Below are 18,532 nucleotides of genomic sequence, written 5' to 3' on the forward strand. Positions count from 1 at the left end.
TGCTTCCATGCACTGTGCCTGCTCTCTCTCTGCTTGGCTTCCAGGCTCCTTAATTGCTTTGCTTCCATGCACTGTGTCTGCTCTCTCTCTGCTTGGCTTCCAGGCTCCTTGATTGATTTGCTTCCACCCACCTGCTGTCTGCTCTCCCTCTGCCTAGCTTCCCTTGCTTCTCTCCTATTGGTCTTCCGGTTCCTCCTTCCCCTGCTCTTGTCCTATGGCTGTGCTCCTTCTCCCTGCTGGCTCCTGCTGATGTCAGACGCCAGCACTTTATCAGCTGAGCTCTTCCTGGACTCCATGCTTCGGCTTCTACTTTGGTAGGTGTTACTTGTTTCTTATCTACTTGTCCCTCGTTGCTGACTGCCTATACCTGGATTACTCTCTTGACCTGCTGCCTGCCTACTGACTTTACCTGTGCCTGGATTACTCTCTTGCCTGTTGTTTGCCTATTGACTTTGCCTGTACCTGGATTACTCTCTTGCCTGTTGTTTGCCTATTGACTTTGCCTGTACCTGGATTACCCTCTTGACCTGCTGCCTGCCTACTGACTTTACCTGTGCCTGGATTACTCTCTTGCCTGTTGTTTGCCTATTGACATTGCCTGTACCTGGATTACTCTCTTGCCTGTCGCCTGCCTACTGATTTCACCTGTATCTGGATCACTCTTCGCCTGTCGCCTGCCTACTGACTTCCGCTTGATTACTCTCTTGACCTGCTGCCTGCCTGGCCAATACATTCCTCACCCCGCTTCCAGCTCCGTCTCGTAAGTCCTGCAGGCCTCCCGCACCTAGGGGCTCAACCTCTGTGGAACGGCGGTCAGTGCAGTGAAACCCGGGGTTGTCCAGCAGCTTAGCAGAACCTGGTCCGAGTACCAGGCTCAGCAGCACTCTACTTGGTACAAGAACTCACAAGTCTGACATCAATTCAATGTAGAATTGATGAGTTTGCTGTGTACATTCCATCTTACTGGGGGTAGCCCACTTGGTGTGAGGCAGAAAGTAGCTCAGCCCTCCTCTCCCTTGGGCAGTAGTGTTTCACTCTCCCCTGAAGTTAGAGTTCCCCCATTGAATTTAGCCTTGCAGAGAATGGACCACTCCAGGGTGAGTGAGAAGTCAGAAGGTGAGAGTTCTCTGGGGCTTCCATAGGAACGGAAGTAACCAACTTTGGTAGCATCTGAACAGTATGACACAGGACCTGCAATGGCATCTGGCTGAGTGGAAGCCAACCTCAGTTCAGTGAGCTGACAGCCTTTCAATTAACTTAGTTAAAGGTCAAGCAAATTTGGAGCTTAAATGTGAGAGTTTGGAAAACCAGGTACTCAGGAGGAATCTTTGTTTAATTAATTTCCCTAAGATACCAGGAGTATCAGCGCAAGACATGTTTAAGAAGTATCTTTTAGAGACTCTTTGTGTTCCTAAGGAATCTATGCCCCCTGCATCTAGTCCTGGAGCCCCGCTTTCTCCTCCCCACTGTCCTGATTCTTTCTATCCTCCTTCTGTCTCTCTTGCTTGAGATCTCTCCTCCTTTCCCCCTTCTCTATTCCCCTTCTCCCTTCTCAGCACCAGTCACTTAAGATCTGTCTCTCCCCACCTTAAAAACAAACCAAATAAAGTAACAGGGCTCCCAAAAAATACTGGAAAAACCACTTTTCAGAAAGGTTAAAAAAAGCTAAACAAACCCAACTTAATATGTAAAAATATGCTTATTTATGAAAATATACCACATAATTGTCTCAAAATGTGAAAACTCTTGCAGCAGAATCTTGAAAAACCAGCTGCAGGAACCAGGTGCTGTGGCTATATCCAGTATCCAGCACACATGAAGATGTGGATCCTTCCCTTCATTTTTCTGATTTTTGAGCCTAGAAAAAAGATAAGACAGTGGAGAATTTTGACATCAGGCTGACTGCTCTCTGTCTGCATATCCAGTTTGAGTAAGAAAAGAAAACTGAGTTTGATTTCTGGCTGGGCATGCTCTTTAATTATAGCCGTTTTATTTTCAGAGTATGCCTATGGAGGACACCCTTACCCTTTTAGTGGAATTTTTGAGATCACACCTGGAAGTGCTGTTGAACTTGGAGAAACATTTAAGTTCAAGTAAGTGCTGTCTACTACCTCCTTATCTATCTCAAATCAAATAGCATCAGTGAAGCAATTCAATAAACTTGTTTCCCTGTATACCTACCCAAATGACTTCTGTGAACATTCTTTAATTTGCTGCTAAGATAGAATGACCCTGAAATTATTCATATAAAGAGCAATTCTATAACCTAGGTGCCTATGTTTGTATACGTGATATGCGCATAAATGTTTAGAATAATAGCACTAGTCCTCAGATTCTATATAGCATGCCTAGAGATCCGCGTCGAACTCCAAGCATATTCTGTAATAACACGTGTAACTTAATTGGCTTAACAAGCCGATCAGCGTTGACAACAGCACTTAACAAGCAAGAATGAGAACTCATTGGCAAAAATGGAATTTATGTGTACAACTCACTAAGCAAATTCTGTAACACAGTGCATCAAACTTCTAACGCGTGCAGCAAAAAAAGGGGTGTGGTTATGGGCAGGGAAATGGGTATTTTCTGGTCGTTCCAAAATTTACACGCATAGTTATAGAATATGGCCCAGTGCGCCTAAATCTATGCGCTGGTATTTACGCCACGTTTTCATTGGTGTAAACGGATGCAGGTAGTTTTAGGCGCTGGGATATCAACTAAGCTTATTCTATATACCGCGCATAAATCTAGGCACTGCTTATAGAATACACTTAGGCGAAAATATTTTCCACACGGATTGTTTAGGCACCATATGTAGAATCCCCCCCAATGTGTGTATATGCATATACCCATGTAAGTGATAGCAGAGCATCTAAAGCACTATTCTGGAAATACCCATTTAATTAATATAGTACTTATATGCAAGGGGCGTACACAAGGGCAGAGCATGGGCAGAATGCCTTTCTGTGCCTACACTTATGCCAGTTTTATAGCTGGGCTATACTTGAATTCTATAATGAAACCTAGGTGCCTAGATTCCATTATAGAATAGGCATCTACCATGCAGTCTAAGGGCACCTAAATGGGATGGCCAGTGACAGAAATGCCCCCTTAGTGCTGAGGGTAAGAGAGATTTCCAGAGGCACTACCTGCTGCTGAATACCAGTGGATAGGGGACTTATATGTTTAGTAATGGATGGTAAATGGATTTATTTATTTATTTATTTGTAATTTTTAGTCTACACTGGTTAGCTCTATACATCCGTTGAAGCAGTATAGCAAATGTACACAAAGAATAAAGAACAAACACATAAATCCCTTTGAATATTGACCCAATTGTTTGGTTTTTTTTTAAATTTTATAATTGTAATATTATGTATCAAAAATAAAGAATACGTTTCTTGAACAGAAACAAGTATTAATGATGGGTCAGAAAATTATTTTTTCTTAAAGCCTAGGACAAAATTAATCAAATGGTGCATTATTTCTAGTAGCCCACAATTTTGGTAGGAGCAAACCAACTCAGAAATCAACAGTCAAAGAACAATACAAATGAAAAATGACTGGTCAAGTACATAGGTAAATTTTGTGTTTTTAAGAGCCCTGGCAGTCAAAAAACTTGTTGTGTAGGGTCTACAAAGATATACCTTTCATTTTGAAACTTTAAAGAAATTTACAAGGATAATGCAAGAAACGTTTTGCACACAAGGATATACAGGCACCCGCATCGCTCAGCGGCCTAATTTAGAACAGCTCAAAAGCTGTCCTAAATTAGGCCGCTGACTGATGTGGGTGCCAGCACCAAATATCAGGTCGACACTTGCATAACATTTTTTTTTAAAAACTGAACCTCCCCACCACCACAAACCTATGGCCAGGAAGCAACCTCCTCACCCTAGAACACTCCCCTGCCCCAACCATCCAGGTAGGCCTACCCAGCCATCCAGGTAGCCCCCCCTCCCCCAGGCCTACCTCTATACCTGGTGGTCCTGTGGGGGTCATTGGGGCAGGAGCACAGCCCTAAATGGCTGCCATGAGAGGCCACAGCAGTCATTTTAGCAGGCAGCCACAAGGGGCAGGAGTGAAGGGGCTATGCTCCCGCCCCCAATGACCCCCACTGGACCACCAGGGATAGAGGTCAGCCTGAGGTGGGCCTATATGAACTATATGAATGTCTAGGGGGTTGGGAATGGGGGTGATATTCAGGAGATGAAGGGTATTGCTTCCTGGCAGTGGACTGGGAAGGCGGGTAGGGTAGAAGTGGTCTTTGTTGAGGGGATGGGAGGAGGTTCAGGGAGCTAGTTTTTATGCAGGTTTAAGCCTGATATTGAGCCGGGGCCTGCATAAGCTCTGGTGCCCAGCCTGCCCCATTTAGCCCCCAATATTCAGTGCGAGTGCCCTGACATGGCCTAGACCTGAATATTGGGGGCTAATGACGCTAGTGTCAGTAATCATTTAAAAAAAAAAACACTGACTGTCACTGTCTGAATATTGGGGGAAGTGTGTTTAAGTCGGAGGAAGAAATTAACATGGATAGATTGTATATTCAATACTGTGCATGAGATTTCATGTCTAACTTTGGGTTAGATTGATATCTTTTGTGTATAGTAATTTGATAAGGATATCTCTTTTCATAATCAGCCATACATCATAAGACTCCTGAAGCAGGTGCTTGGGTGCCGAAACATGGCTGCTGGGTCGAGTCATTTCTGTTATTTTTTTTGCATACCATGATAATAATGAACCTCTTTCTTAAACCAGGGTATGCAAAGTATGATCTCAGTCTCTCAAATTTACTGCTAACACTTGCCACAGTACTTGCATTGTGTCAAAGAGAGCTTCTTTCTGGAGTTCATAAGATATAACATGTATAGGCAACTTATCCAGGTGCATTTGGAAGTTCTTTTTGATCAAACTGGTAGCATCCAAAATGATGAGAAATATTTCTGTATCTTTTTGCTACATTTTCTTGGTCTTGGATTGCATTTCTTGGTACTTGGAAGATCTTCTCTCTCTCCATGCGATTCAACAAGTCATCACTTGAGACTGACACCTCTATAATCAATGCTGTTATTTATTTATTTGTTACATTTGTATCCCACATTTCCCCACCTAGTTATGGAATTTTTGCTCCCACTACAATTAAAATCAGACTAACCTATTTTCCAAGCATTAACTAATGATCTATACAGTTTTCTGTTTCTGCTTAGGATCATGTCAGTTGCACTGAATGGATTTAGACCATTATCTCTTGTGCGTTTATTATTATTATTATTTTATTTTCATTTTTTGTTAAAAACAGAGAAGCCATTGCCCTGGGAACCACTGATTTCACTGAAGATGATGTGGATAAGATCATGGAAGAACTGGGGAAGGAGTACAAAGGCAATGCATACCATCTCATGCACAAGAATTGCAACCATTTCTCAGCGGCTTTGGCAGAGGTTGGATCACTGTCATTTTTATTAGGAATGTTTTCATTTTAAACAAAACAGTAAATTTCAACATTTTAAAAATTAAACAAAAGAAAGATGATTAAAAAACAGGAAAAACAGGCACAGCCAGACCTGGTGCCTCCCTTGCCAAAGTAATTCCCCCTTTGGAGAAGCACCAGCCCTCAGGGTCTCCCACTCCACCTCTTACCTGTCTTTAGTTGCAGGGTCTTCAAGTGGCGGGAGTGAGTCCCAGTTGCTCCTGCTCCACTGGAACAGTTGTTTTTATATGACCCCCCAACTAACCCAAGGCTAGAGCCATTTTGAATTTTTGACATGCAATAAAATGGCATCAGCCAATACTATTTGGATGTAAGGCAGCTATTATGACAAAATGCTGTTGTGCCATGAAGGTTCTGCAATTTTAGATGATGTAAGAGAGGACCTAGGTACTGGGGGGGGGGGGGGTGGTGGTATGATGAATAACAATATGTTAAGGGGCCCTTTTACTAAGCCGCGTATGCGTCTAAGCTTGCCAAATGTGCGCCAAAATGGAGTTGCCACCCAACTGCCGCATGGCTCTTGCGGTAATTTCATTTTGGACGCGCGTCTGATACGCATGTCTGAAAAATATTTTTTATTTTTGGGAGTGCGTAACAGACGCGTGCCAAGTGGCATTTGGCACACATAGGTCATTACCGCCCGGTTACTACGTGAGTCCTTACCGCTACATCAATGGCTGGTAGTAAGGTCTCAGACCCAAAATGGGCATGTGGCAATTTTTATTTTGCCGCACGTTCATTTTTGGCAAAAAAAGAGGCCTTTTTTACTGGCGCGCTAAAAAATGGATCGGCGTGCGCCCAAAACCCATGCCTACACTACCGCAAGCCATTTTTCAGTGCGCCTTAGTAAAAGGACCCCTAATATTCCAGAAAGGAAAGGGAGATCAAAAGTAAAATACCAAAACCACAATCTTCTCATAAGACCCATTTCACCAGCATATACTCACTTCATCAGGGTCATTAACTTCGGGATTGCATATCAGCACATGTCGTAAACATGCTCTGAATATAGCTTCACGGCAGGTTGCTATATTGAAAATGGTGTAGGTGAAACGGGTCCCATTGGATCGGGTTCTTCCTGAAAGCTAAGTATTTTTCTTTCAGATTTAAGTATTGTCGGCTACATGGATCTGCATTTAAAGTTTTTTCATTAAGATTTTTTATGGAATAAATATTAGAAATGTTTTTTTGTTAAAGCAGTGGTTTAAGGTTAAAAATTGCAAAAAAAAAATTTAAATGCAAGGGGATTTTGTAAGGATCTGTGATTGAGACCTTAACCTTTGTAATACAGACTATCCAAGTTTGACATGCAAGGTTTGTATAAGGTTGCTGAGATCCTTTTTCCTCCTTCTTTCAAGATGAGTTGAGTAAAACCCACTTTGCAATGTCTTGGTGCTATGAGGAGATTCTTTGTGTTTCTGGGATGGTACAGAGGCCACAGGAGGTTTTTTAAAATCATTGGCAATGGAGGAAGAGAGAGGGCAGATCCAACATGGTTTTCTGTATTTTTGTTTCTCTTTTGATTTTGTTTGTTTAATTCGGTTTAATGAAACAATAACAAATAACTTTAAATAAAAAAATGAAATGAATTATTTTCAGTGCATCAACCTACTTTTTACTCACTTGATTGGGTAGTATAGGTATAGCTGCTCTCATCATCTCATATACATAGAGTAGCTCTTGGAAATTATCATAACTAACTTTCTTATATATTTCTCTCATTTGCTTTATTTATTTATTTATTTTGATTTGACAATTTGATGTGTCCTCCAAACTCATATCAACCTCCTCTGTTTTCACCTGAGGTTCAGCCCTTGGCTCTTTCTTTCACCCACTGAAGACCTGACGAGTTAGAATGGACCAATGGCAGGTCTGCAGCCAGGGCTAGTATCTGAGATGGAGATGGCAGCATTGCTGCTGGCCACAGGGTGTCCTGGACCTAAAAGTCCAAGAGTCATAGCTCCTGCATTTCTCTTCTCTACTGTCTTCCTCTTTCCCTTTTCTTGTATCTTACCTGCTCATCTCATCTTGCATATTGCAGCAGCCAAAATGCTCCCTCATCTGCTACAAAGGGATCCTTTTACTAAGCTGCGTAAGCGTCTAACGCGTGCCCAACGTGCGCCAAAATGGAGTTACCATATGGCTACCACATGGATCTTGCGGTAATTTCATTTTTTGCTTCATGTCTGATACACGGAGCCAAAAAATAATTTTTATTTTCTGCCGCACGTATTGGACGCGCGCCAAGTGGCATTTGGCGCATATAGGTCATTACCACCCAGTTACCATGTGGGACTTTACCGTTAGGTCAATGGCTGGCGGTAAGGTCTCAGACCCAAAATGGACGCATGACAATTTTCATTTTGCCGCACATCCATTTTCGGCAAAAAATTTTAGAATGCATTTTTTTTACAGGTGCACTGAAAAATGATTCTGCGCACACCCAAAACCTGCGTCTGCAGTGCACCTTAGTAAAAGGACCCCAAACCGTCTCCTGTCAGCAAAATGGGGGGTGGAAATGGTGGGTTACAGTTTGTGGTAGCTAATTAGTACAGTAGTTTAGTGAACTGGGTGATAATTTGCATGAATTCAAAATGCATTCATTTGCATCTCATGTATTCCATAGAATGCATCTAAACATTTAGGACTAGATTTACTACAGTGTGTTACACATTGTTAGGAAACAGATCTGACTGCATAAAATAGGACCTGCAGTAAATTATGCCCATTAATATACAGTAGTAGTGTCTTTTAGTATTTCAAACCCCCAAATGTTCGCTTGCTGAAATGTAAGGAAGGACCTTAGTGCACATCTTAAGGCCACAAAGGTGCATTTTAGATACAATGTAGAAATTGGAATTGATATGTCCGGGTCAGGATGTGTACAATTCCGGTACTGTTTTAGAAAAGGATCTGCCTATGTAGAGCCTTTCTAAAATACATTTGATTTAATCATTTGATATACCGCATTTACACCATAAGGCACCAAAGCGGTTTACAATGTAACATAATATAAACAAGACAAAACTAGATACAATAAAATATTTTAAAAAAGAACGTAATACATTAAAATAATTCAGTTTAAATTAACAATACAAGATTAAAAAGAAAAACCACTAGGCTGCTAAAAACCTAGGTAAATCATAACAGTTAACAAAAGAAAGACATGAAAAGTTTGGTCTTCAAGATTTGATTTGGACACTATCCACCCTAAAAGGTTATTTTGTGGCTGTACATGAGGAATTGTGATATTGTATAAATAAGTGTGTGTTTTTGTTCCTAGCAATGCATCCCAAGGTTATATAATCATTTCAAGAAAGCCATGCAGGAATGCTATGTATGCTGTTGTAGGAACATCCATTTTACAATTTTCAACATGGAAAACATCAACAGAGAAAACTCGGTAATTTAAATGTGTTAGGCACCAATACATGTGTAAGAGGGATTTCAGAACTTACAAGTGTATATCTGTCATTTTAGAAACCTACATGTGTACATGCTCCTAATTCAGTTACAGAGGCTGCAATCTTTCTGTATTGCCAATTTTGAGAGAAAAATAAACAACAGGGGATTAAGGGCGAGACTTCCCTTAATCCCTCCTGTAAACGACTGCCCAGAACGAGCACTTTTAGAAAACCTTCATGTGCCTGGTAGCAGCTGTTAATCCGGATGTTGATATGTTACACAACATCCACTTGCAGTCTCTTTCGGAAATGGAAAATGTACAGGTAGGTTTTGATTCTGCCCAAACCATCTTGCCATCTGCACATCCTGCACCTTTACATGCGTAAACCCTGGCTAATGGGATTTTCCATGTGCATCCCAGATGTATGAGTAAATGCCAGAATTTACATATTTAAATTGCGAGTAGAACTAATGAATAGGATGCTCTTTATTGTGCACGCTAGAGCAGTTTACTGTGCAAATTATCTATTAGCAACTTTTATTTTTATTTAGATTTTGCTCACACCTTTTTCAGTAGTAGCTCAAGGTGAGTTACATTCAGGTACTCTGGATATTTCTCTGTCCCAGGAGGGCTCACAATCTAAGTTTGTACCTGAGGCAAGTGACTTGCCCAAGATCACAAGGAGCAGCAGTGGGATTTTAGTGATTCAGCCCATACAGAAGCACAGTCTGAATGCCATTCAGACTGAGGTGGTAAAAGAAAACCATCCCAATGTCATGCTAGTCTATTGTCAGCTAGCAGCGGTCAGAATTAGACCCCGATATTCAATACCAGGCTGTGTCTGGGCACTGGCACTCAATATCAGGGCATGACCAGTCAAGATTGTGCAGTCTTTATTATACATGTCCTAGTTGATATTCAAACATGGCATGCATAAGTAGTGTCCAAATTCCCCCTTCTTGTCCCCCTGACAAGGTCCAATCTCCCCCTCTTGCCTCCAAGTTCCAGCAGGCCCCCCCTCCCCTGGTCTACCTTATCAGTATTGGTGATCAAGTGGTCACCTGGGGCAGGAGCAAACACTCCTCACTCCTGCCTCTCACACTCGTGACTGAAAATAGCCACCATGACCTCTAGAGGTACTCTCATGGTACTACCACTGGAGGCTTATCCCATGTCAGTGAGCAGGAAAGGGGGATCAGACCTTTTCAGAGGGAGGAACAGAAGGAGGGGAGATCAGCTCCAATCTTACTACTACTACTACTAATCATTTCTATAGCGCTACTAGATGTACGCAGCACTATACACGTTATATGCAGGTACTTTCTCTGTCCCTAGAGGGCTCACAATCTAAGTTTTTGTACCTGGGGCAATGGAGGGTTTAGGGCCCCTTTTACCAAGCTGCAGCAAAAGGGGGCCAGTGCTGGTATTAGCACACGTTTTACATGCACACTGAGACCCTCTTTTACTGCAGATGGTAAAAGACAAGTCTCATCTTCCTACAGGAAATGCCTGGGCAGTAAGAAAATGCACTTGCCGCGTGGCCATTTTAGGGGAGGGAGCCCTTACTGCCACCCATTGAGGTGGTGATAAGGGCTCCCAGATTAACCCGGCGGTAACCGGGCAGTACAGCTATCGCCAGGTACACTTCGGCGCTACAAAAATAAATGCATTTTGTAGCGCTGGAGGGATCGGAGGTACCACCAGGCTGCTGTGGTAGCGCAGTGGTATTTCCTGTACAGCAATGTAAAAGGAGCCTTAAGTGACTTGCCCAAGGTCACAAGGAACTGCAGTAGGAATCGAACCTAGGTTGTCAGCATCAAAGCCTGCTGTACTAACCATTAGGCCACTCCTCCACACCCAGCAGATATTCAGTGCCAGCACCCATAGCTATGCAAGCATACTTAGGACTGCTTTTTGTGCAGTCCTATCTGCCCGCTCAGCTTTGCAGGAACTAGCACTGAATATTGCTGACACCCACCTCACAGGTGGCTCCTCCCTGACTGTCCCCATAAGATCCCTCTCCTACCTGGTTTCAAGATGGCTGATTAATGCCGATATTCAGAAGCACTATTTACAATGAATATTGATAGCCGGCCTGCTGAACACAATTTTTCTGCCTGCTTAAATTGCTTCAAATATTGGGACCATGCTTTTTAAATGGTTATATTTATTTGGATGAAATTTTTTGCTCCACTGATTCTAAAAGGGCATGTTCTTCCAATTCATCTTCCATCTTTGTTATCAGAGCCACTGATACACATAAAAACACAAAGCAACGCTGCTGGCAAATCCAGCACTTTATATTACAAGACCACTGCACTTCATTTCCTTTGGCATCACCCACCTAACATCGAGATTTGAAATACAAAATCAAAGTATGTCAACAAAGCATGGAAAGTGTACAGCTGGGAGTGGCTGGTTATTCCGAACCCTCTGCCGACTTCCAGAAGCTTGAACATAACCAGGATCTCTGTGAAATGTGTAATCCTGTCTTTTGGTACCTTCCCACCAGCTCATCTTCTCTTGTGTTTAGCCATGGCTTGCTTACTTAGCAGGTCTATGCACTACATGAAGTCATTTCATGTGAGTTTTCTTCAGCTTTGCAGTTCAAAGCATATAATGCTCCCTCTCCTACATAAGTACATAAGTATTGCCGCACTGAGACAGACCAAAGGTCCATCAAGCCCAGCATCCTGTTTCCCACAGTGGCCAATCCAGGTCACAAATACCTGGCTAGATCCCAAAAAAGTTCAATACATTTTATTCTAATTATCCCAGAAATAAGCACTGGATTTTCCCCAAGTCATTTTAATAATGGCCTATGGACTTTTCCTTTAGGAAGCCATCCAAACCTTTTTAAACCCCGCTAAGCTAGTCACTTTTATCACATTCTCTGGCAATGAATTCCAGAGTTTAATTACACGTTGAGTGAAGAAACATTTTCTCTGATTCGTTTTAAATTTACTACTGTGTAGCTTCATCGCATGCCCCCTAATCCTAGTATTCTTGGAAAGAATAAACAAGTAATTCATGTCTACCCTTTCCAATCCACTCATTATTTTATAGACCTCTATCATATCTCCCCTCAGCCATTTTTTCTCCAAGCTGAAGAGCCCTATTTGCCTCAGCCTTTCCTGATAGGGAAGTCATCCCATCCCCTTTATCATTTTCATCGCCCTTTTCTGTACCTTTTCTAATTCCACTATATCTTGGTGGAAATGGTGTTTGCAGCCTGCGATTTGTAGTGATTGAAATTAACGCTGTCCTAGCATTCTTCTCCCCTACAAGTTGCTAGCAATCAAGATGTAAAGAAAATTGATAGAATTGCCTTACCGCCAGTGTGTGCAGCTGTGATGTTATAATACCTCGGTGCCAGCAAAGAGCCCAGGCTTAAACGGAGCAGGATCTACAAACAAACTGTAACCAATCAAATAATTAGAGCTATCAGGTCTGAAAAATACAGACCACTTTCTTCATGCTCTCATGCTCATGTGCATCTCTGATCAGAATCATTACATGAGCTATGGATTCTTTGGAGCAGTTTTACAGAGCTGTGCTAAAAAGTGGCCTGCGTTATTTTTAGTGCATGGCTTTCCTGCACACCAAGGCCACTTTTAGTGTGGCTGTAAAATGTCCACAATTCCTTTTTTTCAATTAATGGCCATGTGCTAATTTCCCAATTAGCGCATGGACATTACCGTGTGAGCCCTTACTGCTACCTATTTTATAGGTGGTATGGGTTCATGTGTAACCCTGTGCTAATTGGCAGCACACAGAGATTTGCCTGCGTTAACCAATTAGCGCAGGGCACACCTACTCTCTGCCCCCAAACGCACGCCCCGTGCTAGAAAGTATTTTATATTTTTTAGCACGGGAGTGTGCCCTGTGGCAGTACCTTTGAGCGTGAAGTAAGCACGCATTAGTGCTTACTTCTGTTTAGTAAAATTGCCCCTTTATGAAGTAATCTGTGACTGTGAGACATGCAAAGGTTAGAGTTTTTATTTTTTTTTTTATTTATGGTTCATTTGTATCCCACATTTTCCCACACATGCAGGCACAATGTGGCTTACAGAAAATTAGGAAAAATTACAAATTGTGAAGATACGGATAAAGTGAACAAAGGATATACAAGGGGAGCATTAACTAACAGTGGAAAACTAAGCAAGATGGGGAATGTATTGGGGAGTATTAATCAGCAGAGTAACTGGGAGAGTATGTTTTAACAAAGAGGTAAGTTTTCAGCAATTTCTTGAAGAGGGTGTGGTCCATTTGCATTTTGAGGTGCTTCGGCAGAGCATTCCAGAGTTTTGGAAAACAATAGCGGAAAGAAGAGGAAAAAATCATCTTGTATTTGACGCCCTTGCAGTTAGGAAAATGTAGTTGAAGATATGACCGTGCAGCAGGCACAGAATTCCTTAGTGGAAGATCAATCAAGCTGAGCATATAGTCCGGGGCAAGCCCATAGATAATTTTATGGGTTTGAGCACCATGTAAAATGAGTTTATCTTGTTGGGCAGACTGGATGGACCGTAAAGGTCTTTATCTGCCATTGTTTACTATGTTACTATCAGGCTGCTAACTTGTAGCCCCAGGGCCGGCCCTAGTGTTTCTAGCGCCCTCCTGCAGTCTATTAATCGGCGCCCCTACCCATCCAGAGGCGGGATCACTATGGCTCCACCCCCACAGTAGACACACCCCTTTTACCAGCCATGGCATCATTGAAAATATTACACCAGTATAGAAGAAAAATAACTTAGCACACAGACCAGGAATTAGGAGAACAAACAGTCTTGCCAACTCTGAAAAACAATGTGTTAACAAAATTTCAGAATCTAACAAACAGATCCCCCTATTCAGACACAAGTAACCTGTTCCAGGGCAGAGGGAACTGCAGCGAACGAACGAAGTTTAGCGAACTCGGAGGAGCAGGCGCGCGCCGCGGCACCCCCCAGCGGCGTGTACCCCGGGCGGACCGCCCCCACCGCCCCCCCCCCCTCTTGGTACGCCACTGGAAATCCTAAGAAGTTAGACTCTGCATGCAGCACAATAGCCTTCCCATCGAGCACAGCTTAGGATCTAGCTAGGACAGACTTAATCAGCATAAACTAACATTTTCTACAATCTGAGTTGGACAGACTAACAGGACAGAGGTTAGCTGAGCTCCCACAAGTTATTTCAGAGCCAGATTCACTTGGAGCAGTGATGTTCTCTGACAAACACAAGGAGGGTATTTCTCTGCTTGGGAGGGGGGAGGGGACGGGACAGAGAGCTGACAGCTTTGGAGCCAGACTGAGATGAGCAGCAGAGATTAGATACTCAGCAGAGGTTGATTGCTTGCAAAGTGACGCCCTTGAAGGCATGCGCCCTCCTGCAGTGCTTACCTTGCTTACTGGGTTTGACCGGCCCTGTATAGCCCAATGCTCCAAGAGAACTTCTCCCAAAGGAGCTAGTTTCTTTGAAAAATCTCTTCGACAAGATATACCACAAAGATCAAAACATGTGAAACTCCCACATGTATCCAGAAATGTTAAGAATGCCTTTTGTTATATCACTATCATGTATTCCATTACCATGTAACCCAAAATCCTTCTGTAACACCAAATGTCTATCCTCTTCTCATTTCCACTATCCATGATGTATTGTAAGCCACATTGAGCCTGCAAAGAGGTGGGATAATGTGGGATACAAATGCAATAAATAAAAAATAAAAAAGAACAAGAAAATTAAGAACACATACATAAAACCCAGGCTTCTATTTTCCCTGAATACTCCAATCTTTCTGCTTTAATTACACTTCATATTCAGTCTGCATTGTACAAGTTGAATTATATACAGTACATAAGTAGATTTTCTTTTTCCAGAATATTAGAAATCAGTTAGCCTAAATTTGTTTTGTAATCAAGTATTTGTTTTTTCAATACTTTCTATTTTTAATTGCAATAGAATAAATGAAGGCATTGTACTTGAAGGAAAGAGAACACTCCTATTTCAATTAATTCATTATCCAGCTCATTTTCGAAAGTGATCGCCGGCCATTTTCTGACATAAATCGGGAGATGGCCGGTGATCTCGGAAAAGCGGCCAAATCGGTATAATCAAAAGCCACTTTTTTGGCAACATCGCCGCTTTCCCATTGCGTTGCCGGCCAAAGTTCAAAGGGGCATGACGGCGGCGAAGCGAAGGCGGGACATGGGCATGGCTACCAGATGGCTGACTTTCGGCGATAATGGAAAAAAACGTCGATAAGCAGTATATCGCCGGGTTTACTTGGTCCTTTTATTTTCACGACCAAGCCTCAAAAAGGTGCCCCAAATGACCAGATGACTACTGGAGGGAATGGGAGATGACCTCCCCATACTCCCCCAGTGGTCACCAACCCCCTCCCATACTAAAAAAATAAAACTAAAAACCTTTTTTGCCAGCCTGTATGCCAGCCTCAAATGCCGTACCCACCTCCATGACAGCAGAATGTGTTGTATCGTCCGACAGCCTTTCCCTGGTTGCGATGTGGCTCTCAGGTGAGTGTGACACCTTTTCAGTTAGTTGCCCCGCAGAGTCACATCAGTAATGCATTGTAGGGTAGTAGGCTCTACTCCCATGGTGCTTTTCCCTCCTGTTAACTGGGTCAGAGTGTGCCCTGTTTTGTTTCCGGTAGTCCATGAGGTAGTGGCCATTTTTGTAAGCCAGTTTTAGATCCCTTTCATGTGTTAGCCACGTTAGAGAATGTTATTACCTTGAATGTGGCTGAAAGAGGGCATTGTACACCATTCTGCCAGCTCTGACCTGCTGCTAATCTCAGTACCAGGGAGACTGTTTGCCAGTGGGGCACAACCTCTGATCTGCAGTTATCTGTGAGTAAACGTGCTTATTCCAATAAAGGACTTTTTCAAAGAGATTAGTCTTCAGGTGTCAACTGGTGTGCCAAGGTTATACAGCAGCAACAAGTCCTAGAGGCCTGTGTGTATGCAGGTCCCTGGAGCACTTTTAGTGGGTACCGCAGTGCACTTAAGGCAGGCGGACCCAGGCCCATCCCCCCCTACCTGTAACACTTGTGCTGGTAATGGAAGCCCTCCAAAACCCACTGTACCCACATGTAGTTGCCCCCTTCACCCCTAAGAGCTTTGGTAGTGTTGCACATTTATGGGTAGTGGGTTTTGGGGGGGTTGGGGGTTCAGCACCCAAAGTAAGGGAGCTATGCATGTGGGAGGTTTTTCTGAAGTCCACCGCACTGACCCCTAAGATGCCCAGCTGGTGTCCTGGCATGTCAGGGGGACCAGTGCGCTACAAATGCTGGCTCCTCCCACGACCAAATGCCTTGGATTTTGCCGGGTTGAAGATGGCCGGCATTTTTTTCCATTATCGCTGAAAAACAAACCCAGCCATCTCAAACCCGGCAAACTCCAAGGCATTTGGCCAGGCTAAACCATATTATCGAAGAAAAAGATGGCCGGCCATCTTTTTCGATAATACGGTTCCGGCCAGCTGTAGCGCTGCTGCCAACGTAGATCGCCGGCGATCTATTTGGCTGGTGACGTTCGATTATGCCCCTCCACAGTATGTAGTATGACACTGGTGACTCTTAGAGAGATACTGGTTCATTCTGGTTTTTAGGATCTCCAAGAATATAAATGAAATAGATGTGCACACACTGGGGGTAATTTTAAAACAGATTTTTGTGCATATAACAGTATACACATGTAAAATGCCTGTTACAATAAAAACCCTGTATATAGAGGTACAAGCAATGACAAGAATGCACATACTTATTTGCGGCTTTAGTATAGGTATTTTTAAGAATGGAGTTTGGACAGACCCCTGGATTCTATAAAGGTCAGCCAAATTGGGCACAGATCTGTAATGGGCTAATATGCACCAATGACTTAATTATTGGAGTTAACAAGCACTTAATTGGCACTAAATTATGATTTGTACGTAAGTATTGCCATACTGGGAAAGACCAAAGGACCATCGAGCCCAGCATCCTGTTTCCAACAGTGGCCAATCCAGGTCACAAATACCTGGCAAGATCCCCCCAAAGTACAAAACATTCCACACTGCTTATCCCAGAAATAGTGGATTTTCCCCAAGTCCAATTTATTAATAGTCTATGGACTTTTCCTTTAGGAAGCTGTCCAAACCTTTTTTAAACTCCGCTAAGCTAACCACCTTTACCACATTCTCCAGCAACAAATTCCAGAGTTTAATTACACGCTGAGTGAAGAAACATTTTCTCCGATTCATTTTAAATTTACCATATTGTAGCTTCATCGCATGCCCCCTAGTCCTAGTATTTTTGGAAAGCGTGAACAGACGCTTCACATCTACCCGTTCAACTCCACTCATTATTTTATAGACCTCTATCATATCTCCCCTCAACCACCTTTTCTCCAAGCTGAAGAGCCTTAGCCGCTTTAGCGTTTCCTCATAGGGAAGTCGTCCCATCCAGCTACGTTCTGTTTTGCATCAGTTTGCACCTAAATTGGATTGCACACAACTCAAAAGGGGGCATGTCCGTGGGAGGGGTATGGGTGGGTTAGGAATGCTCATAAAAGATGTGCGCAGTGTTACAGAATAGTGGGGAACCACACCCAATTTGCATGCCAGGATTTACACCAGGTTTCAGCTGGCATAAGTTCTTGTGCTCAAAGTTGAGTGCTGAATTCATTGCCCAAAATTGAGCATTTGTGGCGCTCAATACTATTCGAACGTGCGGTTTATAGAATAGCACTGAGTGCCAAGTTTTATTGGTGCTGAATTTTCTGCGCCATTTATAGAATCAGGGCCAGAGTATGAGCAGAGTCCCAATTTATGTGTGTACTTTATAAGGTACGTGCAATCCTCTGTATTGTTTGCATCTGCATTTCCACCCACTGTCACGCTGCTGTAAATGTACGTGACACCATTTTATTCACATTTTCTGCAGGATTTGTGTTAGCATCTTGTAAAGAGGCTCAGGCACCTCTGCATCTTTATAAAATAGGTGTCCCGTTCCGGGCCCTTACCTGGCACTCCGCGGGCCGGAGCGGGAGGCTGGGGCGCCCGGGGGGGCGCGGGTCGGCGGGGGGGGGGCGGCCACGGGGATCGCGGCGACTACGGGTTGCTCCGAGGCCGGCGACCCAGGAGAACCAGCGCCGGCCTCGGAGAAGAGGATCCGCCGGCCAAGATGGCGGCGCCGGCGGCGGCGTCCTCCTCGCTGCAGCAGGACCAGCGAGGAGGCTCCGCCCACACGCGCCGGATTGGCGCTTCCCCCTAGGAACTCCGCCCATTGGACGGAGGGACCAATCCAGGTCCCGCTGCAGGCTGGGGCACCAAGGATTGGCCACAGCTGTGCCCCAGCCAGGACGAGCGGCGGATTTAAACGGAAGCATGGAAGGGAACCAATGCTTCCGTTTTCTTGTTTGAAGCCATCCTGCGAAGCTTTCCAAGCCTGTGTTTGTTCCTTGTGACTGCTAGCCGTCCAGCTAGCGAATTCCAAGTCTGTGTTTGTTCCCCGTGACTGCTAGCCGTCCAGCTAGCGAACTCCAAGCCTGTGTTTGTTCCTCGTGACTGCTAGCCGTCCAGCTAGCGAATTCCAAGTCTGTGTTTGTTCCCCGTGACTGCTAGCCGTCCAGCTAGCGAACTCCAAGCCTGTGTTT

At 43.6% G+C, this 18,532-nt stretch overlaps 1 protein-coding gene across 1 annotated transcript in view; it reads left to right on the forward strand.

The window, feature by feature from the left end:
- The window catches only part of LOC115477078 (deubiquitinase DESI2-like), a 75,935-nt gene that overhangs the window by 24,669 nt on the left and 32,734 nt on the right, over window positions 1-18,532 (forward strand). Inside the window, exons 3-4 of the mRNA XM_030213694.1 lie at window positions 2,000-2,093; window positions 5,300-5,441. Of these exons, the coding sequence (XP_030069554.1) occupies window positions 2,000-2,093; window positions 5,300-5,441 (236 nt within the window). The remainder of the gene's footprint in view (window positions 1-1,999; window positions 2,094-5,299; window positions 5,442-18,532) is intronic.

Source organism: Microcaecilia unicolor, chromosome 9 (assembly GCF_901765095.1).
Source record: "Microcaecilia unicolor chromosome 9, aMicUni1.1, whole genome shotgun sequence".
In the NCBI taxonomy this organism is placed as follows: domain Eukaryota; kingdom Metazoa; phylum Chordata; class Amphibia; order Gymnophiona; family Siphonopidae; genus Microcaecilia; species Microcaecilia unicolor.